Source organism: Salvelinus alpinus, chromosome 16, assembly GCF_045679555.1.
Source record: "Salvelinus alpinus chromosome 16, SLU_Salpinus.1, whole genome shotgun sequence".
NCBI classification, from domain to species: Eukaryota; Metazoa; Chordata; class Actinopteri; order Salmoniformes; family Salmonidae; genus Salvelinus; species Salvelinus alpinus.
Window position 1 is genome coordinate 16,938,224 of NC_092101.1, and position 27,922 is coordinate 16,966,145.

At 43.9% G+C, this 27,922-nt stretch overlaps 1 protein-coding gene across 3 annotated transcripts in view; it reads left to right on the top strand.

Annotated features, from left to right (window-relative positions):
• The window catches only part of LOC139540971 (voltage-dependent calcium channel beta subunit-associated regulatory protein-like), a 53,651-nt gene that overhangs the window by 16,855 nt on the left and 8,874 nt on the right, over positions 1 to 27,922 (top strand). For 2 of the 3 annotated variants that reach the window (XM_071345065.1, XM_071345066.1), the window contains exons 2-8: positions 8,587 to 8,659; positions 15,302 to 15,450; positions 16,572 to 16,633; positions 21,500 to 21,671; positions 24,853 to 25,024; positions 25,222 to 25,401; positions 27,230 to 27,464. In XM_071345065.1, coding sequence (XP_071201166.1) covers positions 8,612 to 8,659; positions 15,302 to 15,450; positions 16,572 to 16,633; positions 21,500 to 21,671; positions 24,853 to 25,024; positions 25,222 to 25,401; positions 27,230 to 27,464 — 1,018 coding nt within the window. In that variant the 5' untranslated portion in view covers positions 8,587 to 8,611. The remainder of the gene's footprint in view (positions 1 to 8,586; positions 8,660 to 15,301; positions 15,451 to 16,571; positions 16,634 to 21,499; positions 21,672 to 24,852; positions 25,025 to 25,221; positions 25,402 to 27,229; positions 27,465 to 27,922) is intronic. The other variant, XM_071345067.1, reaches the window with a different exon arrangement.

The window sequence follows — 27,922 nt, forward strand, 5'->3', positions numbered from 1 at the left end:
TTATTTTGGTACTGTTCATATGTAGCTCGTTTTTGGTCACGGATCCAGGAATGGCTGAAGAATTGCAACATTTACCTGGAACTATCGCTGCAGATGACAATACTGGGTGATTTGAGAAGTCCTAGTCAATCACTAATATATAATTATTTTAGCAAAAAAAATGTTTTCATTTACAATCTGTAGAAGCTATGAGAACAAAGGGGCAGTACTTTTGTGAAGCATCACAGCACAGTTAGAAATCCAAAATGGATGGTGTTAAGAGATAGATGGGAAGGGTTGAATGAAGCTGAAGGGTGAGATTAATAACAACAAGAGAACCAATGTATATAGGTTCAGAAATGTTGTGAAATAGCACAGTTGCAAATAGAAATCAAACTGGATGGACATCAGAAATAGAGGAAGGACTAAAAACAAACAAAATATAACTTGTGTCTGTAAAATGTGTATAATATGTAGAAGCCTAAGTGTTTACTCCAATTGGGGGAGGGCTGGTAGGGTTTGCGTGGAATAATAAAGGTATATTCTAAAATGTGTGTATTTACCCCAAAAATATATGGGGTTTGGAAATGATGCAGACAATTACATTGATGGAAGCAACAATCTATCTGCAACATTAAAGCTGATCAAAAAAAGTAACTGTGGCTTTTTATTCCACATGTCTCAAATAAACCAACATGATTTGATTTGCCATAAGTGTCTAAACACTGGACTGAAAATCACCATTGACTTCACCAACCAGGGATTCTGTCATGATAGAATGAGGTGATCATGATGCATTTAGGAAGAGTGTTTACACTTCCTCCAGGCTGCAGGAGTGCTCCAGGGAAGATGTGGCATTTGATATAAATGTGAGGATGGTTCTTCTAGCCCACGGACTTGGTTATGCAGATCTAAAGAAAATAAACAAAGTCCTCGGGATTCCTTCCTTGAGTCTCAGCTCATATCAGCGAAATGACCAGAGAGTGACACATAAATAAAAATGAGAGTAGCCCGTTATTGTCAGGTGACTTGCTGTGTATAAATAATATTTATTTCCTTGCTCCAGCAAATGTATTCAAAGTGAACAAAACAGAATGATAGGAAAACAACTATACAATGAGACTGTCACATTAGCCTACAGTGTCATAGGGCTGTAGCCTAATGTGATTAGTGAGAAATTAGCTTAACATAAAGTAAATGGATGCTAATATTAACATTGGGTAATATGCTGATATTTAGTCCTGCAGTTATGACTGATGTCGACAGACATAAGTACTTTATCCCCCCCCTCTTTAGTTGCAGAGATTCAGAGGGCTACAGTCGATGGAGAGGGCTACAGTCAGAGTGCTGCAAAGATAATTAGAAGAGCATGTGCAGATATAGACCCAGACATAGCAGAGTTGTTGGATGAGGATTCCATCATAGACCTTAATGTATCCTTTGATGGCACTTGGCACGAGAGGATTCCCTTCCAACTACGGGATAGGTGTGACCTGTTCACCGAACGTGCTACCTTGTCCCGGACCTGCTGTTTTCGACTCTCTCTCTGTCTACCGCACCTGCTGTCTGTAACTCTGAATGATCGGCTATGAAAAGCCAACTGACATTTACTCCTGAGGTGCTGACTTGCTGCACCCTCAACAACTACTGTGATTATTATTATTTTACCATGCTGGTCATCTATGAACACTTGAACAGCTTGGCCATGTACTGTTATAATATCCACCCGGCCTTACATATGGGGCAGGCATAGCTGATTAATGTTCTGCACATTTCAACAGCCATACAAAATCCTTGTATGTGACAAATTGAGCAAAGTGATATGAGAATTTGCCCAAAACTGCCCAACAGACCAGTATTCGAAGCATATGCTCAATTGAAACAAATGTAGGTAAAGGTATATTTGATGTTTAGAAGTTATCTATAAATAAGAGTTTAATTAATGTGACAAATTGTCATATTTATGGAAAGTACATTTTAATTGCATTAGCATATCTTTATCAGCCATTTTCTAAAAATGACATGTTCCCCGTGCGCCAATTCATTTTTCTCAGTCTTCAAAGGACGTGCATTCACATTATTCCACATACAGGGTCTTAGTGTCATACTTGAAGCCTTTAAAAAAAAATATAGTTGTCACGCCCTGACCATAGAGAGCCTTTTATTCTCTATGTTGGTTAGGTCGGGGTGTGACTAGGGTGGGTTATCTAGGTTATTATATGTCTGTTGGCCTGGTATGGTTCCCAATCAGAGGCAGCTGTTTATCGTTGTCTCTGATTGGGGATCATATTTAGGCAGCTTTTTCCCACTGAGTTTTTGTGGGATCTTGTTCATTTGTGTGTAGTTGCCTGTGAGCACTGCATTTGACTTCACGTTTTGTTTGTTCTGTATTGTTTTGGTGAGTTTAATTAAACATGTGGAGCTCTAGGCACGCTGCGCCTTGGTCCGTTTATTCTACAGACGATAATGACAATCTTGTGTCGTTTTGATTTTAAGTGTCATTTTATGTGTAAATATATGCATCCTTCATACATGTGAAGTGTTTTTTATTTTTATGATGCCATGAAATGACGGTATTTTTATATACTGATCTGTAAAAGTCTGACCATTGAGTGTCTTATCATAATAAAACATTCTGCCTTGAAGCAATGTGTTGAAAAACAGATTATTGTAATATGCAAATTTAGTGCATATTTAAGGACAGTTTGCCTCATTTGCATATTTTAAAATAATTTCACTTACAATATATTGTATTGCATTATGTATACATTCAACTGGTAAAGTTTCAGTCAGAGTAAAGAAAAAAATCTCTATTACCCTCTGGTGCCTGGCTGTAAAAAGTACCACAATAACGAGGCTATATACAGGGGGTACCGAGTCAGTGTGCGGGGGTACAGGTTAGAGGTAATTTGTACATAGGTAGGGGTGAAGTGACTATGCATGGATAATAAACAGAGTAGCAGCAGTGTACAAAACAAATGGAGGGGGGGTCAATGTAATAGTCTGGTGGCCATTTGATTAATTGTTCAGCAGTCTTATGGCTTGGGGGTAGAAGCTGTTAAGGAGCCTTTGGTCTTAGACTTGGCGCTCCGGTACCGCTTGCCGTGCGGTAGTAAAGAGAACAGTCAATGACTTGGGTGACTGGAGTCTGACTTTCTTTGGGGGGGGGGGGGGGGGCTTTCCTCTGACACTGCCTATTAAATAGGTCCTGGATTGAAGGAAGCTTGGCCCCAGTGATGTACTGGGCCATACGTGCTACCCTGTGTAGTGGCTTACGGTCAGATGTCGAGCAGTTGCCATACCAGACGGTGATGCAACCGGTCAGGATGGTGCAGCTGTAGAACTTTTTGAGGATCTGGGGACCCATGTCAAATCTTTTCAGTCTCGAGGGGGGAAATGTTTTGTTGTGCCCAAATCACGACTGTCTTGGTGTGTTTGGACCATGATAGATTGTTGGTGACATGGACACCAAGAAACTCTCGACCCACTCCGCTACAGCCCCGTTGATGTTAATGGGGGCCTGTTCGGCCCACCTTTTCCTGTAGTCCACGATCAGCTCCTTTGTCTTGCTCACATTGAGGGAGCGGTTGTCCTGGCACCACACTGCCAGTTCTCTGACCTCCTCCCTATAAGCTCTCAATGTTGTCGGTGATCAGGCCTACTACTGTTGTGTCGTCAGCAAACTTAATGATTGTGTTTGAGTCGTATTTGGCCACGCAGTCGTGGGTGAACAGGGAGTACAGGAGGGGACTAAGTACACACCCCTGAGGGGCCCCAGTATTGAGGATCAGCGTGGCAGATGTGTAGTTGCCTACCCTTACCACCTGGGGGCAGCCCGTCAGGAAGTCCAGGATCCAGTTGCAGAGGGAGGTGTTTAGTCCCAGGGTCCTTAGCTTAGTGATGCGTTTGGGGGCACTATGGGGTTGAATGCTGAGCTGTAGTCAATGAACAGCATTCTCACATAGGTGTTGTCCAGGTGGGAAAGGGCAGTGTGGCGTGCGATTGAGATTCGGCATGATGGTGTTGATGTGAGCCATGTCCAGCCTTTCAAAGCACTTCATGGCTACCGACCTGAGTGCTACGGGCGGTAATCATTTAGGCAGGTTACCTTTGCTTCCTTGGGCACAGCGACTATGGTGGTCTGCTTGAAACATGTAGGTATTACAGACTCAGTCAGGGAGAGGTTGAAAATGTCAGTGAAGACACTTGCCAGTTGGTCCACGCATGCTTTGAGTACACATCCTGGTAATCCATCTGGCCCTGCGGCTTTGTGGATGTTGACCTGTTTAAAGGTCTTGCTCACATCGGCTACAGAGAGCGTTAAAACACAACTAGTGCTCTTGTGCATGCTTCAGTGTTGCTTTCCTCGAACCGAGCATAAATGGCATTTAGCTCGTCTGGTAGGCTCACATCTGGGTTTCCCTTTGTAGGCCGTAATAGTTTTCAAGCCCTGCCACATCCGACGAGCGTCAGAGCCGATGTAGTAGGATTCAATCTTAATCCTGTATTGACGCTTTGCTTGTTTGATGGTTCGTCTGAGGGCGTAGCGGGATTTCTTTATAGGTGACCGGATTAGTGTCCCGCTCCTTGAAAGCGGCAACTCTAGTCTTTAGCTCGATACGGACTTTGCCTGTAATCCACGGCTTCTGGTTGGGATATGTACAGTGGGGAGAACAAGTATTTGATACACTGCCGATTTTGCAGGTTTTCCTACTTACAAAGCATGTATAGGTCTGTAATTTTTATCATAGGTACACTTCAACTGTGAGAGACGGAATCTATAACAAAATCACATTGTATGATTTTAAGTAATTAATTTGCATTCACAGCATTCAGAGTGACCCCACTACGTACGGTCACTGTGGGGACGAAGTCGTTGATGCACTTATTGATGAAGGCGATGACTGAGGTGTTATACTCTTCAACGCCATTGGATGAATCCCGGGAACATATTTCAGTCTATACAGTGCATTCTGAAAGTATTCAGACCCCTTCTCTTTTCCACATTTTGTTACATTACAGCCTTATTATGAACTTGATGAGAAATGTTTTTTCTATCCATCTTCACACACAATTTTTCAAATGTATTTATTTACATAAGTATTCAGACCCTTTTTGTTATGAGACTCAAATTGAGCTCCAGTACATCCTGTTTCCATTGATCATCCTTCTACAACTTGATTTGGAGTCCACCTGTAGTAAATTCAATTGATTGGAAATGCGCACACCTGTCTATATGTAAAGTCCCACAGTTGACTGAGCATGTCAGAGCAAAAACCAAGCCATGAGGGTCGAAGGAATTGTCCATAGAGCTCCGAGACAGGATTGTGCCGAGGCACAGGTCTGGGGAAGGGTACCAAAAAAATTCTGCATCAATGAAGGTCTCCAAGAACACCGTGGCTTCCATCATTCTTAAATGGAAGAAGTTTGGAACCACCAAGACTCTTCCTTGAGCTGGCCAAACTGAGCAATCGGGGGAGAAGGACCTTGGTCAGGGAAGGGACCAAAAACCTGATGGTCACTCTGACAGAGCTCTAGAGTTCCTCTGTGGAGATGGGAGAACCTTCCAGAAGGACAACCATCTCTGCAACAGTCTATCAATTAGGCCTTTATGGTAGAGTGGCCAGACAGAAGCCACCCCTCAGTAAAAGGCATATGACAGCTCGCTTGGAGTTTGCCAAAAGGCACCTAAAGGACTCTCAGACCATGAGAAACAAGATTATCTGGTCTGATGACTAGTCAGGATCGAGGGAAAGATAAACGGAGTAAAGTAAGAGATCCTTGATGAAAACCTGCTCCAGAGCTCTCAGGACCTCAGACTGGGGCAAAGGTTCACCTTCCAACAAGACAATGTCCCTAAGCGCACAGCCAAGACAACGCAGCAGTGGCTTCGGGATAAGTCTCAATGTCCTTGAGTGGGCCAGCCAGAGCCCGAACTTGAACCCGATCGAACATCTCTGGAGAGACCTGAAAATAGCTGTGCAGCGCCGCTCCCCATCCAACCTCCCCATGCACAGAAGAATGTGAGAAAATCCCCAAATACAGGTTTGCCAAGCTTGTAACATCATACTCAAGGCTGTAATCGCCGGCAAAGGTGCTTCAACGAAGTACTGAGTAAAGGGTCTGAATACAAATGTAAATGTAATAATTAAGTACATTTTTTATACATTTGCAAAAATGTCTAAACCTGTTTTTGCTTTGTCATAATGGGGTATTGTGTTGATTTGATGGGGGAATTCAATCAATTTTAGAATAAGTCTGTAACGTAACAAATTGATAAGTCAAGGGGTCTGAATACTTTCCAAATGCACTGTTTCTGTGATCAACCGATGCGTATCTGTATTCCCAATCATGTGAAATACATTGATTAGGGCATAATGAATTTATTTCAATTGACTGATTTCCTTATATGACCTGTAACTCAGTCAAGTCTTTGAAATTGTTGCATTGATATTTTTGTTCAGTATACGTTCCCTGGCAAGCTGAGATCCTTAGGGGAATGTTCTGTGGTGTTTTTTACAGATTTTATGAACAACATTTTTGTTAATGTTAGAGAATCCCAAGGAAATGTAATTCCAAACAATTTCTTAGATAAAATATTTGGTGATTTAAAAAATATATATATATATATTTTAATGTTTGTGGGTTGTTATCATTCTAATGTTAGCTCAAACCCTAATGACAACTTAATAGTAATGTTAGCTAAAATCCTAGGAATATTCCCAGTTTGCTGGGTTTTATTTATGGGAAAAATATTTTAAGTTGTATGTACATACTTTTTCTTGCCACTGTATGTGAACCCTTTGGAATTGCAATGGATTTCTGCATAAATTGGTCATAAAATTTGATCTGACCTTCATCTAAGTCACAACAATAGACAAACACAGTGTGCTTAAACTAATAACACACAAATTATTGCATTTTCCTTGTCCATATTGAATACATAATTTAAACATTCACAGTGTAGGTGGGAATAGTATGTCAACCCCCTAGGCTAATGACTTCTCCAAAAGCTAATTGGAGTCAGGAGTCAGCTAACCTGGAGTCCAATCAATGAGACGAGATTGAAGATGTTGGTTAGAGCTGCCCGGTCCTGTTAAAAAATACACAAAATTTGAGTTTGCTATTCACAAGAAGCATTGCCTGATGTGAACCATGGCTCAAACAAAAGATCTCACAAGACCTAAGATTAAGAATTGTTGACTTGCATTAAGCTGGAAAGAGTTACAAAAATCTCTAAAAGCCTTGATGTTCATCAGTCCATGGTAAGACAAATTGTCTATAAATGGAGAAAGTTCCGCACTGTTGCTACTCTCCCTAGGAGGGGCCGTCCTGCAAAGATGACTGCAAGAGCACAGCGCAGAGTGCTCAATGAGGTTAAGAAGAATCCTAGTGTCAGCTAAAGACTTACAGAAATCTCTGGAACATGCTATCATCTGTGAGTCCATGATATGTAAAACACTAAACAAGAATGGTGTTCATGGGTGGACACCACGGATGAAGCCACTGCTGTCAAAAAAAAACATTGCTGCACGTCTGATGTTTGCAAAAGAGTACCTAGATGTTCCACATTACTACTGGCAAAATGTTCTGTGAACAGATCAAACTAAATTTGAGTTGTTTGTAAGGAACACACAACATTGTGTGGAGAAAAAAATGCACAGCAAACCAACATCAAAACCTCATCCCAACTGTAAAGTATGGTGGAGGGAGCATCATGGTTTGGGGCTGCTTTGCTTCCTCAGGGCCTGGACAGCTTGCTATCATGACGGAAAAATGAATTCCCAAGTTTATCAAGACATTTTGCAGGAGAATATGACGCTATCTGTCCGCCCATTGTAGCTCAACAGAAGTTGGGTGATGCAACAGGACAACGACCCAAAACACAGAAGTAAATCAACAACCAGAATGGCTTCAACAGAAAAAAATAGTGGCCTAGTCAGAGTCCTGACCTCAACCTCATTTGAGATGCAGTAGCATGACCTCGAGCGCTTCACACCAGACATCACAAGAATATTGCTGAACTGAAACAGTTTTGTAAAGGGGAATGGTCCAAAATTCCTCCTGACCGTTGTGCAGGTCTGCTCCACAACTACAGAACACGTTTGGTTGAGGTTATTGCTTCCAAAGGAGGGTCAACCAGTTATTAAATCCTACAGTTCACATAATTTTTCCACCCTGCACTGTGAATGTTTACACGGTGTGTTCAATAAAGACATGAAAACATATAATTGTTTATTAGTTTAAGCAGACTTTTTCTATTGAAGATCAGATCAAATTTGATGACCAATTTATGCAGAAATCCAGGTCATTCCAAAGGGTTCACATACTTTTTCTTGCCACTGTATGTTGGTATATGTTCTGAAGTGTATTTGTTCAGATTCAATGCCACTTTTATATGCAGCAGGTTGATAAAGGTGGCCTACAGTAGAACTGTTACAGGCCTTTGTCATTCTGTTTTTGTTTTTCCTCCATATTCCTCAATTTTTTTAGAGGGACATATGTCTGCAGATATATTTACAGTAGATCTCTCAGATATGACTGGTGTCTGAAGTGTTTTGTGGTGTCTATTCGAACAGCTGCCTAACTTCCTGTTTGTTGTCTCAGGGGGACGCTCACGCTTGCCTGGACCATGAGCAATGAGTCTACCGTCTGGAACAACGTCACCGAGAACTCCACCGTAAGTCACCTCCAGGGCCCCTTCTGTGTGTGTTTTCTGCTAACTGACAGAGCTGACTGTTCTTCCTCTATTCTGCCTGAATGGCTGATAGAGGGAACATCCTGGGCTGGGTCTGAAATAATTAAATCCCTGATCTAATCTTAATGTAATTCCTCCTTTTAGAGAAATTATTTTCTTCAATGTCAGCAGTCAACACTGGGGTAACATGCATATTACTGAGTTTATGGTACAGACTACAGTTTTTAACCTTGGTTACTACATGGACTGTAGCCTTTGTGACTGGTATTAAACATGCGTACAATAGCAGCATGCCTCTGTACAACCGTTGTACTGCTGCTCTTGAGCGGTTTGCATCTAACAATGCAATGGATGAAGGAAGCCCCAAAAGTTTGTTTCTGAGTAAACTAGCTGGAGAGTTTCCAAGGTTTTTGTTTGGATAGTAGTCTATCAAAGGGACTTTCTGCCTGTCTGATGCTTTTTCAATTAGCCACACACAGCTTCTCTAGAGTCAAAGTGCCTTGACATGCTGTTGTCGGGGTGCAGGTTTACTGTCTGAAAGGAAGCTCCTACCTCTTTGTAAAGCTTTTAGGTAGACACATTTCTATCATATGGAAGTCCAACCTCATTCAGAATATGACCTTTTTGGTCGAACCCAAACTATGCGTTGAACAGCCGGCCTAAAATCTCCTCCCTGTTGTAATTCAGTCAGCTCCAGCACCACCCTCAGAGCACCTTGTCCTGTCTTAGGTGCAAACAGGTTAATAGCACAGGCCACAATTGATAAATCGCTCTGTGGCATTTATAGATTCACGGTGCACAAACCAGTGGGGGTAAATCAATGGCTTCAACCTGCATGCTGTAATTGGTAAGGTTATGCATCTGCACAGTGGTTTGTTTGTCTGTTTTTAACATCTGAAAGCTACTAGAGTTTTGATCACCCTTATCATACCTGGTCTTACACAATAGGTAGAAGTACAGTACCAGTCAAAAGGTTGGACTCACCTACTCATTCAAGGGGTTTTCTTTATTTTTTACATTGTAGAATAATAGTGAAGAGAGCAAAACTATGAAATAACACATGGAATCATGTAGTAAGCAAAATATTAAACAAATCAAAATATATTTGAGGATCTTCAAAGTAGCCACCCTTTGCCTTGACAGCTTTGCACATTCTTGGCATTCTCTCAACCAGCTTCATGAGGTAGTCACCTGGAATGCATTTCCAACAGTCTTGAAGGAGTTCCCACATATGCTGAGCACTTGTTGGCTGCTTTTCCTTCACTCTGTGGTCCAACTTATCCCAACCATCTCAATTAGGTTGAGGTTGGGTGATTGTGGAGGCCAGGTCATCTGATGCAGCACGCCATCACTCTCCTTGGTCAAATATCCCTTACACAGCCCGGAGGTGTGTTTTGGGTCATTGTCCTGTTGAAAAACAAATGATAGTCCAACTAAGCGCAAACCAGATGGGATGGCGTATTGCTGCAGACTGCTGTGGTAGCCATGCTGGTTAAGTGTGCCTTGAATTAAAAAAATTACAAAATAATCACTGACAGTGTCACCAACAAAGCATCATCACACCACCTCCTCCATGCTTCGTGGTGGGAACCACATGCAGAGATCATCTGTTCACCTACTCTGTCTCACAAAGACATTGCGGTTGGAACCAAAAATCTCAAATTTGGACTCATCAGACCAAAGGACAGATTTACACAGGTTTAATGTCCATTGCTCGTGTTTCTTGGACAACGCAAGTCTCTTCTTATTATTGGTGTCCTTTAGTAGTGGTTTCTTTGCAGAAATTTGACCATGAAGGCCTGATTCACATCAACTTCTTTAAATAGTTGATGTTGACATGTCTGTTACTTGAACTCTGTGAAGCATTTATTTGGGCTGCAATCTGCGGTGCAGTTAATTGCCAATTATCTGAGGCTGGTAACTCTAATGAACTTATCCTCTGCAGCAGAGGTAACTCTGGGTCTTCCTTTTCTGTGGCGGTCCCCATGAGAGTTTCATCATAACGCTTGATGGTTTTTGTGACTGCACTTGAGAACTTCCAAAGTTCTTGATTTTCTTCATGTCTTAAAGTGATGGACTGTCGTTTCTCTTCGCTTATTTGAGCGGTTCTTGCCATAACATGGACTTGGTCCAAACCAGCAGGGATACCTTCTACGTCAACACCAGGACCAGCTGGCACAACTGGGGACGGCTATGGGAGAGGTTCTTCAGTCTCGAACATACCTTGGGAGGCATTGCCGTCAACTAGCGGAGGATACTCTACAACCAGTCGCGCCAACACAACAGCCCATTCAGCAGCCCACTCAGGTCAGTGATACCCGTTTGTCCCTCCCCGGGTAAATATGACAGCACCCCATCTAAATGCTGTGGCTTCCTACTTCAGTGCTCCCTCTTCTTTATGCACCAGAGGGGAGCCCCCACTACCTAGAGGTCCAAGATTGCCACGGTTATTTCTCTGACTGGGCGGGCTTTGGAATGGGCCATGGCCGCCTGGGAGAGAGGACAAGCTAGATTCATATGAGGGGTTCATGGTTCTGTTCAAATGCATCTTCGATCATCCCCAGGAGGGCAGAGAGGGGGGGTGAGTGCTTATTCCAATGACGGCAGGGGGACCAGACGGCTGCCGAGTACATGCTCACCTTCCGGACAGTAGCAGCATCCAAAGGATGGAACGAGCCGGCGCTTCATATGCTCTTCCAAAGAGGGTTGCGCGAGGAGCTCCAGATGGAATTGGTCTGTCGAAGACAACCTCTTTGGACACACTCATTGCTACTACGTGAGTGTCGGAACGCTCATCGCGTCTCTCCCTCCTTCAGAGAACACTCTGGATCAGAGCCTGAACCCATGGAGGTAGGGGTCTCACACCTCCCTGCGGCCGAACGACGGAGACAGCTGGGGCTGTATTGTGGTCAAGGAGGGCACCAGTTCCAGCGGTGTCTGGTGCTTCCTAATCCGGGATCCACCAGAGCAGAGGGATGGTCACGTGATCTTCCACCTCATAGGACAGGAGTGAGTGACCATCTTCATCACTTTCTACTAAACTCTTTTTGGTGTCCGTCACACTAGTTGACTGTCCCTCATGTACTGTCTACAGCGTTAGTGGATTCTGGTGCCTCTTAACTTTATTGACCAGACCCTTGCCTCCTCTCTTAACTTCATTTCATACCCGCTCTCCTCTCCTTTCCCGGTTCAAGCCCTTGATAATCGGCCACTAGGATCTGGAACCATCACACATATCACCCAACCACTCACCCTCACCATGGTCAGGAGAATATCCTTCTTCATCACCAATGCACCAGGTCACAAGATCATCCTCGGCCTCCCTTGGCTCTAACGCCATAACCCCACCATCTCATGGGCGAAGGTGAGAATCACAGACTGGTCACCCGAATGCCAGAGGACCTGCTTCCCCATCCCATGTGGTTCCACGTCAGTTGAAAGTCCTGTGGTTTCCCTTGAGCCCAATATCCCGGAGGTATACCAGGACCTGCGGGAGGTATTCTCCAAGACCGGCGCCACCTGTCTTTCCCCTCATCATTCCCTGGCACTGTTTCATCAACCTGCTGGCAGGGCCTGTGCCTCTGCACAGACGCATTTACCCTCTGTCAGTGGTTGAGACCCAGGCCATGGATGATTACATCTAAGAGGCGCTCCAACAAGGTTTCATCCGCACGTCCACTTCTCCTGTGTTGGCTGTTTTCTTCTTCGTGGCCCAAAAAAATGGAAGGTTACGCCCATGTATTGAGTACATAGGAATCGATGCAATCACCACAAAGTACCTTTACCCCTCCCGTTAGTGCCGGCAGCCATCGAACAGCTCCACAAGGCCAGGTTCTTTACCAAACTGGACCTGAGGTGTGCATACAATTTCATCCGGTTCCGGGAGGGGGATGAGTGGAAGACTGCATTTAGCACGATGTCTGGTCACTATGCTATTTGGTTTAGCCAATGCTCCATCAGTGTTCCAGGCATTCATTAATGAGGTGTTCAGGGACATGCTCGGATGCCAGGTGGTCGTGTATATCGATGACATCCTGGTCTACTAGGCTACCCTGGATGATCACATCGAGCAGTCCTGGAACGTCTCCTGGCTAACCACCTGTTCTTCAAGGCTGAGAAGTGCCAATTTCATCAGAAGGCTGTCTCCTTAGGCATTAATTAATCCAATCAGCCCGCAGGGAGTGAGCATGGATGACAAGAAGGTAGATGTGGTCAGGTCATGGCCAGTTCCAACCACCATAAAGGGGTTACAATGGTTTTGGGGGTTTGCCAACTTCTACCGCCATTTCATCAGGAACTTCAGGTCCGTCACCTCTCAAGGGTGGGCCCTGTAGGTTGGTGTGGAGCCCAGCAGCCAACAAGGCCTTCCGTCTACTGAAGGGACTTTTCACCTCCGCCCCATTGCTCAAACACCCAGATCCCACGATATCCTTTGTGGTGGAAGCGGAGGTGGGCATGAGGTGGGCACGGGGGTAGTTCTGTCTCAACGACAGCGTAAGCCACAGAAATTGTATCCATGTGCATATTACTATTGGAAACTGTCCCCTGCAGAGAGGAATTACAGCGTCGGCGATTGAGAGCTCCTGGCAGTGAAGTTGGCATTAGAGGAGTGGAGATACTGGCTTGAGGGTGCCAAGGAACCATTCGTCATCCTCACCGACCATCGGACTTGGAGAACATATGGACAGCGAGAAGGCTGAATCCGCGCCAGGCAAGGTGGGCCCTTTACTTCACAAGGTTCGACTTCACACTGACCTATTGCCCAGGTTCAAAGAACACCAAGGCCGATGCCCTGTCCCGTCTCTACAATTCAGGAGAAGGTCCTGTCCAGAGTGCACCAATAATCCCTTCTGAGTCGTAGCTCCATTGGTCTGGGACGTAGATGTGGACATTCACCTGGCTTTGGAGAGGGAGCCCACACCCCTTAACTGTCCTCATGAGCACATCCTATGTTCCTACAGGGATAAGGGATTGGCTGCTGACCTGGGCACACCAAGCTGTCATCGCTGGACATCCAGGTATTTCTCACACTACTCAATTCATCTCTGAGAAGTACTGGTGGGCCACCTTGGTGCAGGACGTCACTCGCTACGTCAACTCCTGTTCCGTATGTGCCCTGGGGATCGTGTCTGGTTCTCTGCCAGGAACCTCCCACTCCGCCTGCCCTGCAAGAAGCTGAGTCCCCGGTTTGTGGGGCCGTTCAAGGTTCTCTGGAGGATCAACGAGGTGACGTACAGGTTACAGCTTCGCAGTGACTACCGTATCTCACTTTTTTTGTCATGTCTCCCTTTTCAGGCTGGTGGTTCCTGGTCCCCTAGCTGGACATCGAGGGTGGTCTGGCCTATGCCATCAGATCTCTACTGGACTCCCGACCGTTGTGGGGGTCGGCTTCAGTACCTGGTAGACTTCGAGGGGTATGGCACAGAGGAGCGGTGTTGGATTCCGGTGGAGGACATTCTGGATCCCAACATCATCCGTGAATACCACCTTCACCGCCTGGACTGGCCCGCTCCTCATCCTCGGGGCCATCCCTTTGGTTGGCGTCATCCTGCGGCTGAAGCCGCGCGTCAGGGTGTACTGTCACGTCTACTCCTGCTCCTCCCCTCCAACGTCACCGGTATACTAACCACCGGTCCTGGGATCCATCATTACGCACACCTGCCATCAATCATTACACGCACCTGTACGTCATGAGGCACACCTGGACTCCGTTACCTCACTTATTACCTCCCCTATATCTGGCACACCCTTAGGTTCCTTCCCCAGTCAGTATTGATCCTGTGTTTATGCAAAGACACTACTGTTATGTTGTCTGGTTCCATGTTTGTTTTATTAAACGTTTCACCTGCGTCTCGTCTCGCAGCGTCTTCATTACAGCTATCTTCTGTATACCAACCCCACCTTGTCACAACACAACTGATTGGCTCAAACGCATTAAGAAGGAAAGAAATTTCACAAATTAATTTTAACAAGGCACTCCTGTAAATTGAAATGCATTCCAGGTGACTACCTCATGAAGCTGGTTGATAGAATGACCAGAGTGTGCAAAGCTGTCATCAAGGCAAAAGCTGGCTAATTTGAAGCATCTCAAATATAAAATATTTTTGAGATAACACTTTTGTTCGGTTACTACATGATTCCATATGTGTTTTCATGTATTCACTATTATTCTACAATGTAGAAAATAGTAAAAATAAAGAAACCCTTGAATGAGTAGGTGTGTCCAAACTGTTGACTGGTACTGTATGTAGAGCTTAATAATTGCTCTCTAACAAGTAAAAGCAATTAAAAGGAACTGTTGCTGAGGAAAGTGTGGTGCAGTGCTTTTTCCATTTAGCCTTCCTGCTGCCTTGTCTCCCATGAATAGCCTGATCATACAGACATCAGGGGAGCAATTAGCCAGGAGGCCCTGCTACAAGTAGCTATACCCTGGGCTTTGATGTTCATGTGAGAAAGACAGTTTTTTTTCTCTCCACTATCCTACACACACAGCCTCAGTGGTCCCTGTCTCTCAGTAAACACCCATTCCTCTCAGGATGTTAGTCATGCACTTAGTCTCAACCCCAGAACAATCAGCACACCTGTGCACCCAGGTGTCCCTCATCCTCTCCAATGTTTCTCCAGGGGGTCCCATTTGAGCCTGGTAAACAACAGAATGGTTACGTCCTACTGCTGGTGCTCCTGTCCATCTTCCTAGGGGGGACACTGGTCCTGCTGTCTGTCATCCTGATTGTTTCCAGACGCTGCTGTGATGGAGACCGCCGCTATAACAGGTCAGACCACTAGTCTGCATGGTTTAGTGATGTAGCTATGTATGTCTGAGTGAGATGGAGACCATCCAAATATTTGTATAGAAAGCCATGTTTATTCCATTACCATGCGCCTCTCCTTTCTGTACACAGCAGCACATATAGAGGCAGGCTGCAGGCTGGCCAGGGTAGAGTAGTGCTGACTGGTACAAATGATGAGTGTAATGAGATTTCATTGCAGCCATCGGCGGTGATTCATCTTGCGTCTCACACTGCTATAAGCTCTGGCTGCAGCCCTGTGAAACACACACACCACAGGCAGAGCGCACAGAGGAAATGAAAGCGCAGAGCCGGGCGGACAGAGAAATCCCTCAAGTCATTCTCTCACAGATAATATAGCACAAAGGAACCGCAGACGCACTGACAGGGAAGAGACCTCCGCTGCTCTACTGCTCCAGTATAAGTTGTGGTGGGGGTCAAAAACACACTGCATTCAGGGCAATAAGCAATAATATAGGGAATAAACAATTCCTCCCCTTAGAGAAATGTATAGGGTTAGAACTGCAGATCATAAATCTTTTAATTTGTACCATAGGTATTCGTAGAGATTTAATCTAGTAATATTTATTAGTAGAAAACCCATCACAGGAGGTTGGTGCACCTTAATTGGGGAGGACGGGCTTGTGGTATTGGCTGGAGTAGAATCAGTGGAATGGTATCAAACACATGGTTTCCATTTGTTTGTTGCCCTTCCATTTGCTCCGTTCCAGCCATTATTATGATCCATCCTCCCCACAGCAGCCTCCACTGAAACCCATAGTATAGAACTGACATCCCATTCTCTATTGAAGAGGTCAGGAGGTTCCTTCTCCCTGAAGGTTTCCATGTCACCTGACATGATTTACATGTGCATTGATTCTGCTGCTACTAGTCTGATTGACCTTGCTGTGAGAGTATCCTGGTCCTCTCTATGTGCTACTGTCAGCTGGCCTAAAGTTCTAAATGCATAGGAAACCTCTCAAATCACACCTTATTCCCTATATAGGTCAAAAGTACTAAATAGAGACTAGCGTATGATTTGAGACAGAGCCATAGACATCAGGGGTAATAATGTCTGTGCATTGATCTGCTCCTCTGTGCTGCAGTGCCAGCGACGACCCTGAGAAAACCAACACGACCTACACTGAGGTGTCTCAACCAGTCCATGGTGAGTGAGGGAGAGTCAAAACCATGTTTTTCATTCTTCCGCACTTGGGAAAAGAATGTATAGCAGCCGAATAAAATAAACACTTTTGCTCCGATGCAAATAATTTCTTTAAAGTCACTGTTTCGGCAGCTAGCTGCCATGTTTTATCCCAAGAACACAACATTATGTGAAATTGAGGTCATGCTCCTCTGATACGTAATCATGTTGTGTAAATACAAACATTTAGATGTGGGTTTTCTGAGGATCTCCGCTCTCTTCTGGGTATGATAATTCAGTAACACATTTACATTCATTAAGCGAGACAAAGTACTTAAAGTGCCTTCAGAAAGTATTCTCACACCCCTTTTTCCACATTTTGTTGTGTTACGAAGTGGGATTAAAATGGATTTAAATGTCAGTTTTGTAAACGATCTACACAAAACCATCTGTAATGTCAAAGTGGAAGAAAAATTTGAACATTTATAAAAATATATATTAGAAATAAAAAGCTAATATAAAGAGTCTTGATTACAAAAGTATTCAACCCCCTGAGTCAATACATGTTAGAATCACATTTGGCAGTGATTACAGCTGTCAGTCTTTTAGGGGTAAGTCTCTAAGAGCTTTGCACACCTGGATTGTATACTGAACAAACATGTAAACGCAACATGTAAACTGTTGGTCCCATTTTTCATGAGCTGAAATAAAAAATCCCAGACATTTGTCGAGAATTTGGCAGTACATCCAACCGGCCTCACAACCGCAGACCACGTGCAACCACGCCATCCCGGGGCCTCCGCATCCGACTTCTTCACTTGAGGAGGGGGAGGTAGGGTGCTGAGGAGTATTTCTGTCTTTAATAAAGCCCTTTTCTGGGGAAAAACTCATTCTGATTGGCCTGAGTGGTAGGACCTGGCTCCCAAGTGGCTGCACCGCTGCCCAGTCATGTGAAATCCATAAATTAGGGAATTTATTTCAATTTACTGATTTTCTTATATGAACTGTAACTCAGTCAAATCTTTTCAAATGTTGCATTTATATTTTTGTTCAGTATAGATTTCAGCGGGGCCATGGAAATCGACTCTAGTGGCATGATTTTTTGAAAGACTACCTCATCTTTGTACCCCACACAATTATCTGTAAAGTCCCTCAGTCGAGCAGTGCATTTAAAAAACAGATTCAAAGACCTGGGAGGTTTTCCAATGCCTGGCAAAGAAGGGCACCTATTGGTGGATGGGGTATAAATAAAAAAGGCAGATATTGAATATCCCCTTGAGCATGGGGAAGTTATTCATTGCACTTTGTATCAATATACCCAGTCCCTACAAAGATACAGGCTTCCTTTCTAACTTAGTTGTTGGAGAGGAAAGAAACCACTTTCACCATGAGGCCAACGGTGATTTTAAAACAGTTACAGAGTTTAATGGCTGTGATAGGAGAACTGAGGATGGATCAACAATGTTGTAGTTACTCCACAATAGTAAGCTTAATGAGAGTGAAAAGAAGGAAGCATGTACAGAATAAAAATATTCCAAAACATGCATCCTGTTTGCAATAAGGTACTAAGTAAAACTGCAAAAAACATGGTAAAGAAATTGACTATGTTCTGAATAAAGTGTTGTTAGGGGCAAATCCAACATGTCACTGAATACCAGTCTTCATTTTTTCAAGCCTGGTGGTGACTGCATCATGTTATGGGTATGCTTGTCATTGGCAAGGACGAGGGAGTTGTTTTGAATAAAAATAAAACCCTAGAGGAAAACCTGTTTCAGTCTGCTTTCCAACTGACACAGAGACAAATTCACCATTCAGCAGGACAATAACCTAAAACCCAAGGCCAAATATACACTGGAGTTGCTTACCAAGACAACACTGAATGTTCCTGAGTGGCCTAGTTACAGTCAAAACTTGACTTAAATCGGCTTGAAAATCTATGTCAAGACTTGAGAATGGCTGTCTAGCCATGGCAGAGCTTGAAGAATTTTTAAAAGAATGTGCAAATATTGTATATTTTACAAAAATAAACACAGCAATTTCAAATATTTTACTGAGTTACAGTTCATATAAGGAAATCAGTCAATTGAAATAAATAAATGAGGCCCTAATCTATGGATTTCACATGACTGGGAATACAGATATACATCTGTTGGTCACAGATACAGTTGAAGTCAGAAGTTTACATACACTTAGGTTGGAGTCATTAAAACTTGTTTTTCAATCACTCCACAAATGTCTTGTTAACAAACTATAGTTTTGGAAAGTCGGTTAGGAAATCTACTTTGTTCATGACACAAGTAATCTTTCCAACAATTGTTTACAGACAGATTATTTCACTTATCATTCACTGTATCACAATTCCAGTGGGTCAGAAGTTTACATACACTAAGTTGACTGTACCTTTAAACAGCTTGGAAAATTCCATAAAATTATGACATGGCTTTAGAAGCTTCTGATATCCTAATTGACATAATTTGTGTCAATTGGAGGTGTACCTGTGGATGTATTTCAAACTCAGTGCCTCTTTGCTTGACATCATGGGAAAATCAAAAGAAATCAGCCAAGACCTCAGAAAAAAATTTGTAGACCTCCACAAGTCTGGTTCATCCTTGGGCACAATTTCCAAATGCCTGAAGGTACCACGATTATCTGTACAAACAATAGTACGCAAGTATAAATACCATGGGACCACGCAGCCGTCATATCGCTCAGAAAGGAGACGTGTTCTGTCTCCTAGAGATGAACGTACTTTGGTGCGAAAAGTGCAAATCAATCCCAGGACAACAGCAGAGGACCTTGTGAAGATGCTGGAGGAAACAGGTACAAAAGTATCTATATCCACAGTAAAACAAGTCCTATATCGACATAACCTGAAAGGCCGCCCAGCAAGGAAGAAACCACCATAAAAAAGCCAGACTACGGTTTGCAACTGCACATGGGGACAAAGATCGCACTTTTTGGAGGAATGTCCTCTGGTCTGATGAAACAAAAATAGAACTGTTTGGCCATAATGACCATTGTTATGTTTGGAGTAAAATGTGGGAGGCTTGCAAGCCGAAGAACACTAGCCTACAAACCTGACTCAATTACACCAGCTCTGTCAGGAGGAATGGGCCAAAATTCACCCAATTTATTGTGGGAAGCTTGTGGAAGGCTACCCGAAACATTTGACCCAAGTTAAACAATTTAAAGGCAATGCTACCAAATACTAATTGAGTGTATGTAAACTTCTGACCCACTGGGAATGCGATGAAAGAAATAAAAGCTGAAATAAATCATTCTCTCTAATATTATTTTGACATTTCACATTCTTAAAATAAAGTGGGGATCCTAACTGACCTAAGAGGGAATTTTTACTAGGCTTAAATGACAGGAATTGTGAGAAACTAAGTTGAAATGTATTTGGCAAAGGTGTATGTAAACTTATGACTTCAACTGTACCTTTAAAAGAAAGGTAGGGACGTGGATCAGAAAACCAGTCCGTATCTGGTGTGACCACCATTTGCCTCATGCAGCCTGACATCTCCTTCGCAGAGCGTTGATCAGGCGGTTGATTGTGGAATGTTGTCCCAATCTTCTTCAATGACTGTGCAAAGCTGCTATATATTGGGCGGGAACTGTAACACGCTGTCGTACACATCGAACCAGAGCATCCCAAACATGCTCAATGGGTGACATGTCTGGTGAGTATGCAAGCCTTGGAAGAACTGGGACATTTTCAACTTCCAGGATTTGGGTTCAGATCCTTGGGACATGGAGCTGTGCATTATCATGCTGAAACTTGAGGTGATGGCGGCGGATGAATGGCATGACAATGGGCCTCAGGATCCCGTCATGGTATCTCTGTGCATTCAAATTGCCATTGATAAAATGCAATTGTGTTCATTGTACGTAGCCTGACCATACCATAACCCCACTGCCACCATGGGGAACTCTGTTCACAATGTTGACATGACCAAACCGCTCGCCACACAACGCCATACACGTGGTCTGCGGTTGTGAGGCCAGTTGGTCGTACTGCCAAATTCTCTAAAACGACATTGGAGGCGACTTATGGTAGAGAAATTAACATTCAATTTTCTGGCCACAGCTCTGGTGGACATTCCAGCAGTCAGCAAGCCAATTGCACACTCCCTCAAAACTTGAGACGTCTGTGGTATTGTGTTGTGTGTGACAGCTGTACATTTTAGAGTGGACTTTTATTGTCCCCAGCACAAGGTGCACCTGTGTAATGATCATGTTGTTTAATCAGCTTTTTGATATGCCACACCTGTCAGGTGGATGGATTATCTTGGCGAAGGAGAAATGCTCACTAACAGGGATGTAAACAAATTTGTGCACAACATTTTAGAGAATTAAGCTTTTTGTGCATATGGAACATTTCTGGGATCTTTTATTTCAGCTCATGAAACATGGGACCAACACTTTACATGTTGCGTTTATGTTTTTGTTCTGTGTATTTAGGCTTGCCATAACAAAAGGGTTGAATACTTATTGACTCAAGACATTTTAGCTTTAATTAATTAATTTGTAAACATTTCTAAAAACATAATTCCACTTTGACGTTATGGATTATTGTGTATAAGCCAGTGACACACAACATCTCAATTAAAACCATTTTAAATTCAGGCTGTAACAACAAATTGTGGAAAAAGTCAAGGGGTGTGTATACTTTCTGAAGGCGCTGTCCCTAATAGAAAGTACATTTACTACACTATCAGATCTGTTATGTCTCTGAATATATTAGAATAAGCACAGCTCCATTTAGAATACATAAAAGACTAGACATAGACACATTTGCATGACAACAAGAGAGTAGTAAATGAGGCTGTGGTGCTGTTCTTCCACCAGACCTTTACCTCTCCCTCTATACACCCCACTTTCCCCCAGCAGAGATCACCATCCGGGTCGACGAGTCAGACTGCCTGTCGGCCGCCAGCTCCCACATGGACATGGAGACGGAGCGCTTCCTGTCCACGGGCACCCAGGGCGGCCGCCGGGTCTCCTTCAACGAGGCGGCGCTCTTCAACCACGGCAGGAAGGCCCTGGATAAAGGCCGCAGGTCAGACAGATCCAGACGCCCACTGACTCCCCCGCACTAGACCACGCTGAATATGCTCAGTATTCTGCACTACAAGACAATGACTGCCTTGGCAACAAAGTGTTTGTTTTAAAAATCTGTGAGAAGATTGGTGCATAGTTTGTTACATTGGAAGACATTATGGAGACAACTGTATAATACATTATAAAGGCAGTTTTAAAATAGTTGTTATGGATGGTTTATTACAGGATAATTATAGGGACTGATGCTCTGAAAATGGATTATACACATTCATAGAAAGGGTTTCCAAAATGCAGACATACTCGTGTAACATAATTGTGCGATGTAGCCCACTTTAGCTATAGGATGTGGGTCTGTACCCCACGAGTTTGACAAAAATGTACTATTTACTGTTCTGATTACGTCGGTAACCAGTTTATAATGGCAATTGGGCATCTCAGGGGTTTGTGAAATATGGCCAATATATCAAATCAAATTTTATTTGTCACATACACATGGTTAGCAGATGTTAATGCGAGTGTAGCGAAATGCTTGTGCTTCTAGTTCTGACAATGCAGTAATAACCAACGAGTAATCTAACCTAACAGTTCCACAACTACTACCTTATACACACAAGTGTAAAGGGATAAAGAATATGTACATAAAGATATATGAATAAGTGATGGTACAGAACGGCATAGGCAAGATGCAGAAGATGGTATCGAGTACATTATATACATATGAGATGAGCAATGTAGGGTATGTAAACATAAAAGTGGCATAGTTTAAAGTGGCTAGTGATACATGTATTACATAAAGATGGCAAGATGCAGTAGATGATATAGAGTACAGTATATACATATACATTATATTAAGTGGCATTGTTTAAAGTGGCTAGTGATACATTTTTGATCAATTCCCATCAATTTCCATTATTAAAGTGAGCTGGAGTTGAGTAATGTATGTTGGCAGCAGCCACTCAATGTTAGTGGTGGCTGTTTAACAGTCTGATGGCCTTGAGATAGAAGCTGTTTTTCAGTCTCTCGGTCCCTGCTTTGATGCACCTGTACTGATCTCGCCTTCTGGATGATAGCGGGGTGAACAGGCAGTGGCTCGAGTGGTTGTTGTCCTTGATGATCTTTATGGCCTTCCTGTGACATCGGGTGGTGTAGGTATCCTGGCGGGCAGGTAGTTTGCCCCCAGTGATGCGTTGTGCAGACCTCACTACCCTCTGGAGAGCCTTACGGTTGTGGGCGGAGCAGTTGCCGTACCAGGCGGTGATACAGCCCGACAGGATGCTCTCGATTGTGCATCTGTAGAAGTTTGTGAGTGCTTTTGGTGACAAGCCGAATTTCTTCAGCCTCCTGAGGTTGAAGAGGCGCTGCTGCGCCTTCTTCACAACGCTGTCTGTGTGGGTGGACCAATTCAGTTTGTCCGTGATGTGTACGCCGAGGAACTTAAAACTTACTACCCTACTATCATCTCCTTTGTTTTGTTGACGTTGAGTGTGAGGTTATTTTCCTGACACCACCCTCCGAGGGCCCTCACCTCCTCCCTGTAGGCCGTCTCGTCGTTGTTGGTAATCAAGCCTACCACTGTAGTGTCGTCCGCAAACTTGATGATTGAGTTGGAGGCGTGCATGGCCACGCAGTCGTGGGTGAACAGGGAGTACAGGAGAGGGCTCAGAACACACCCTTGTGGGGCCCCAGTGTTGAGGATCAGCGGGGTGGAGATGTTGTTACCTACCCTCACCACCTGGGGGCGGCCCGTCAGGAAGTCCAGTACCCAGTCGCACAGGGCGGGGTCGAGACCCAGGGTCTCGAGCTTGATGACGAGTTTGGAGGGTACTATGGTGTTAAATGCTGAGCTGTAGTCGATGAACAGCATTCTCAAATAGGTATTCCTCTTGTCCAGATGGGTTAGGGCAGTGTGCAGTGTGGTTGCAATTGCGTCGTCTGTGGACCTATTAGGGCAGTAAGCAAATTGGAGTGGGTCTAGGGTGTCCGGTAGGGTGGAGGTGATATGGTCCTTGACTAGTCTCTCAAAGCACTTCATGATGACGGAAGTGAGTGCTACGGGGCGGTAGTCGTTTAGCTCAGTTACCTTAGCTTTCTTGGGAACAGGAACAATGGTGGCCCTCTTGAAGCATGTGGGAACAGCAGACTGGGATAAGGATTGATTGAATATGTCCGTAAACACACCAGCCAGCTGGTCTGCGCATGCTCTGAGGACGCGGCTGGGGATGCCGTCTGGGCCGGCAGCCTTGCGAGGGTTAACACGTTTAAATGTTTTACTCACGTCGGCTGCAGTGAAGGAGAGTCCGCAGGTTTTGGTAGCGGGCCGTGTCAGTGGCACTGTATTGTCCTCAAAGCGAGCAAAGAAATGATTAAGTCTGTCTGGGAGCAAGACATCCTGGTCCGCGACGGGGCTGGTTTTCTTTTTGTAATCCGTGATTGACTGTAGACCCTGCCACATACCTCTTGTGTCTGAGCCGTTGAATTGCAACTCTACTTTGTCTCTATACTGACGCTTAGCTTGTTTGATTGCCTTGCGGAGGGAATAGCTACACTGTTTGTATTCGGTCATGTGACGGCTAATGACTGTGTCCAGGCACTCCGTGTTGCGTCGTGATTAAAAACAGCCCTTATCCATGTTATATTGGCCATATACCACACCTCTGGCCTTATTGCTTAAATGTATTATGTATGGTAACTAAGCTCTGTGCTCTCTCTTTCTGACTGTCCCGGGTTCTTTGCATGAGCCCCACCTCATTCTGATATGCAAATTAAGTTTATAGATTCTGTAGGGCTAAATACATATTACAGCTGAGCCTTGAGTTTGAAGTGAGAAAATCTGTTTTTTATCGGTTGAAAGTTAACACAGCTCAGTAACTGCACCCATGTTGCATCAGTATTCTCTATTCACCATCTTTCCCTAAACGAATGTTCTCTGATTCTGGTCCCAGGAACCTACAGTGTGTGCAAGCTTTTTTCCCAGCCCAGTACTGAAAACTTCCAACAAAGGAACCGGTTGATGATTTGTCTAATCAGGTGTAGGGATAGCTGAGAATAAAATACTTCACTCCTTGTGGCTCCCGAGGACAAGGATAGAAGAACATTCCTTGTAAGGGATTGCACAATAGCATTTATATTGCATCAGCCTTGAACTCTCTGAACTGTTTCTCAACTGTTTTCCACCTCAGGTACACGTTGACTGAGGGTGACTTCCACCACCTGAAGAATGCGCGACTCACACACCTCCACATCCCGCCCTTGGCCCTCAAGATCGTCACCATCCACGAGTGTGAGACATCAGAGAACAGCATGGCCATGACGACTCGCCCCGCCGCCAAGTCCAGCCTTTCCATCTTCCAGGTGACAGCCGTGCTGCTATTAGCATTGATACATCATTAGTCATTACTTGACCAATTAGGCCATCCATCATTGTGGGGCCCACAGCGTGTTTCAGCCCTATCAGATACAGCCCAGGGATCATTCTGCCTCCTCTTTCCAATGAGACATATACATTGATTTTGCCTTTAACTGAAGTTTCTCAATCATTATGTGTATAGCCGGCACTGTGTGCCCTGCGGCCCCTGCGGCCCCTATGTCCCCTACCCCAGACAGCGTTGACCAGTCTGAGTGTCAGCCCCAGCTCAGCCCTCCCTGGGGACACCCTCAACTCGGTGGTGGACTCCAGCTTCAGTGAGAGTTCCCTGGTCCCGGGACCCAAGAAGCCCAGCAGCAGCAGCGTGAGTCATTACCCCCTATCTACCTATCTACCTATCTACCTATCTACCTATCTACCTATCTATCTATCTATCTATCTATCTATCTATCTATCTATCTATCAATCAGTCAACCCACTAACGAACCAATCAATCAAATGTTATCTACAGTATTAAACACTACGTTAAGCGACTCAGTTAATCCCTCATCATCACATACAAAGTGTGTGCCTTCAGAAAGTGTTCACCCCCTTGACACATTTTGTTGTGTTACAGCCTAAATTTTAAATGTATTAAAAATATTTTTTTTATCACCTGCCTACACACACAATACTCCATAATGTCAAAGTGGATTTAGATTTTTTTTTTTTAAAGTATTCAACGCCTAAATAAGTTCAGGAGTAAACATATATAAACATATATAAAATATATTTGGATTTGTTAAAGTTTTTTTGGGTTACTACATGATTCCATATGTGTTTATTTCATAGTTTTTATGTCTTCACTATTATTCTACAATGTAGAAAATAGTAAAAATAAAGAAAAACCCTTGAATGAGTAGATGTTCTAAAACTTTTGACCGGTAGTGTATAATCTTAGTGACTGTTCAAGATGGAATAAAAACCTAATTGTAAGTTTATGAGAACCCTAAAAAAGGTATATTGTTTAGAATTTAAAAAACGTAAATCTAGGCTATGTTGAATGGGCGCAGATGGCTATGGCTTTCTTACTCCCGCAAAGAGTTGTGCACATCTGTGTGTGACGTCAGTGTGTCATGTACTGGAAAAGGGTCTGACACTTCTTGAAAATCTATGGCAAGACCTGAAAATGGTTGTCAAGAAATGATCAACAACCAATTTGATAGACCTTCAGAATTTTGAACAACGTTGCACAATCCAGGTGTGGAAAGCTCTTAGAGATTTACCCAGAAAGACTCACATCTCTAATCGCTGCCATAGGTGCTTCTTCAAAGTATTGACTCAGGGGTGTGAATACTTACGTAAATTAGTATTATTAAATTAATTTTAAATACATTTGCAAACGATTCCTAAAATATGTTTTCACTTTGTCATTATGGGGTATAGTGTGTAGAGGGGTAAAATTTTGAATTCAAGGCTGTAACACACCAATATGTGGAATAAGTCAAGGGGTATGAATACTTTCTGAAGGCACTGTACGTATGGTAGGGCCGAGTATTGAATGACCGTATTATTGGGTTGGATGTAAACCCTAACGTTTAAATTAAAATCCTAATTTAACCATGGAATACAGTTAGCCGCTAATCACAAGTATTAATTGGTCTGGAAACGTTGGAGCCTAGAGGTCATCATGAAGCCTCTGAACCGTTAGAGGAGGAGTAACGCATGTGCATCCACAGTGGTGGAGGATGATCGGTAAACAAGGGAGAGACTCTGGAAAGGCCTTGTTCGGGGACGATTACAGACACCACTGCTCCCCACATCTCTTCATCGCTCCTGGCTGTTCACCGGCCCCACTTCCTTCTCCGTGGTAGATAGGAGAAAGTTAACTGTTGTATGGCAAATGTTCACATTTTTGTTGTTTCTTAACTTTGGGAGGAGAGAGCGAGCAAATAAAAACTCATTTTTATATCAACTTCAATGTTTTCTTTAAGGTGTTGAGTACCTTTCATATTACAATTACAAAAACGTTATTGCCCATACAATATGGACAATTCCCTTATATCCCCTCCTTGATGTGGATGTCAATTTAAGGCAGCCCCCCGCACCTCTCTGATTCAGAGGGGTTGAGTTAAATGCGGAATACCCATTTCGGTTGAATGCATTCAGTTGTGCAACTGACTAGGTTTCCCCTTTCCCTCTCTCTCCCCCAGATTGAGGTGATGGTTTCTTGCTCCAGGAATGGGGGCAGTCCGTCTTTGAGTGAGGGGGCGTCGGTGACGTCTGTGGCGGGTGCGTCCCCTAGCGCGGGAGTGGGGCAGGGCCCGGTCCTGCAGTTCTTCACCAAGCTGAGGCGCCATGCCAGCCTAGAGGGTGCCAGCCCATACTTCAAGATCAAGAAGTGGAAGCTGGACAGCAGCCAGCGGGCTTCTAGTCTGGACACCAGAGGTAGAACAAACTTCTTATTAATATTTATGTGAAGTATGTTTCAGGCTTACTGTATGTACAGAATGATAGATGGAGCATCGGCCTCATTTAAATGGTTCTTTGTACTCAAATTTAGTGTACAAATTCTATTTTAAAGACAATGCTTCTTAAGAATGAGGTCCAACTGCAAGAGGCTTCACTTAACTGCCAAGGCGCATTGTGTACACTACACACACACACACACACACACACACACACACACACACACACACACACACACACCCTCTGACAGATGGCTTTATGACGCAGGACTCTTCTCTTCCAAGGCATTGTGAGCCTAACTGAAGCCTCCCCACAGCTTTCCTCACAAACACACAAATACTGCTCCCCCACCTGCTCCCCCTACACAGCTAACAACAGAGCACACAGTTCCAACACCTCCCAAATAGACTATATATACAAAAGTATGTGGACACTGC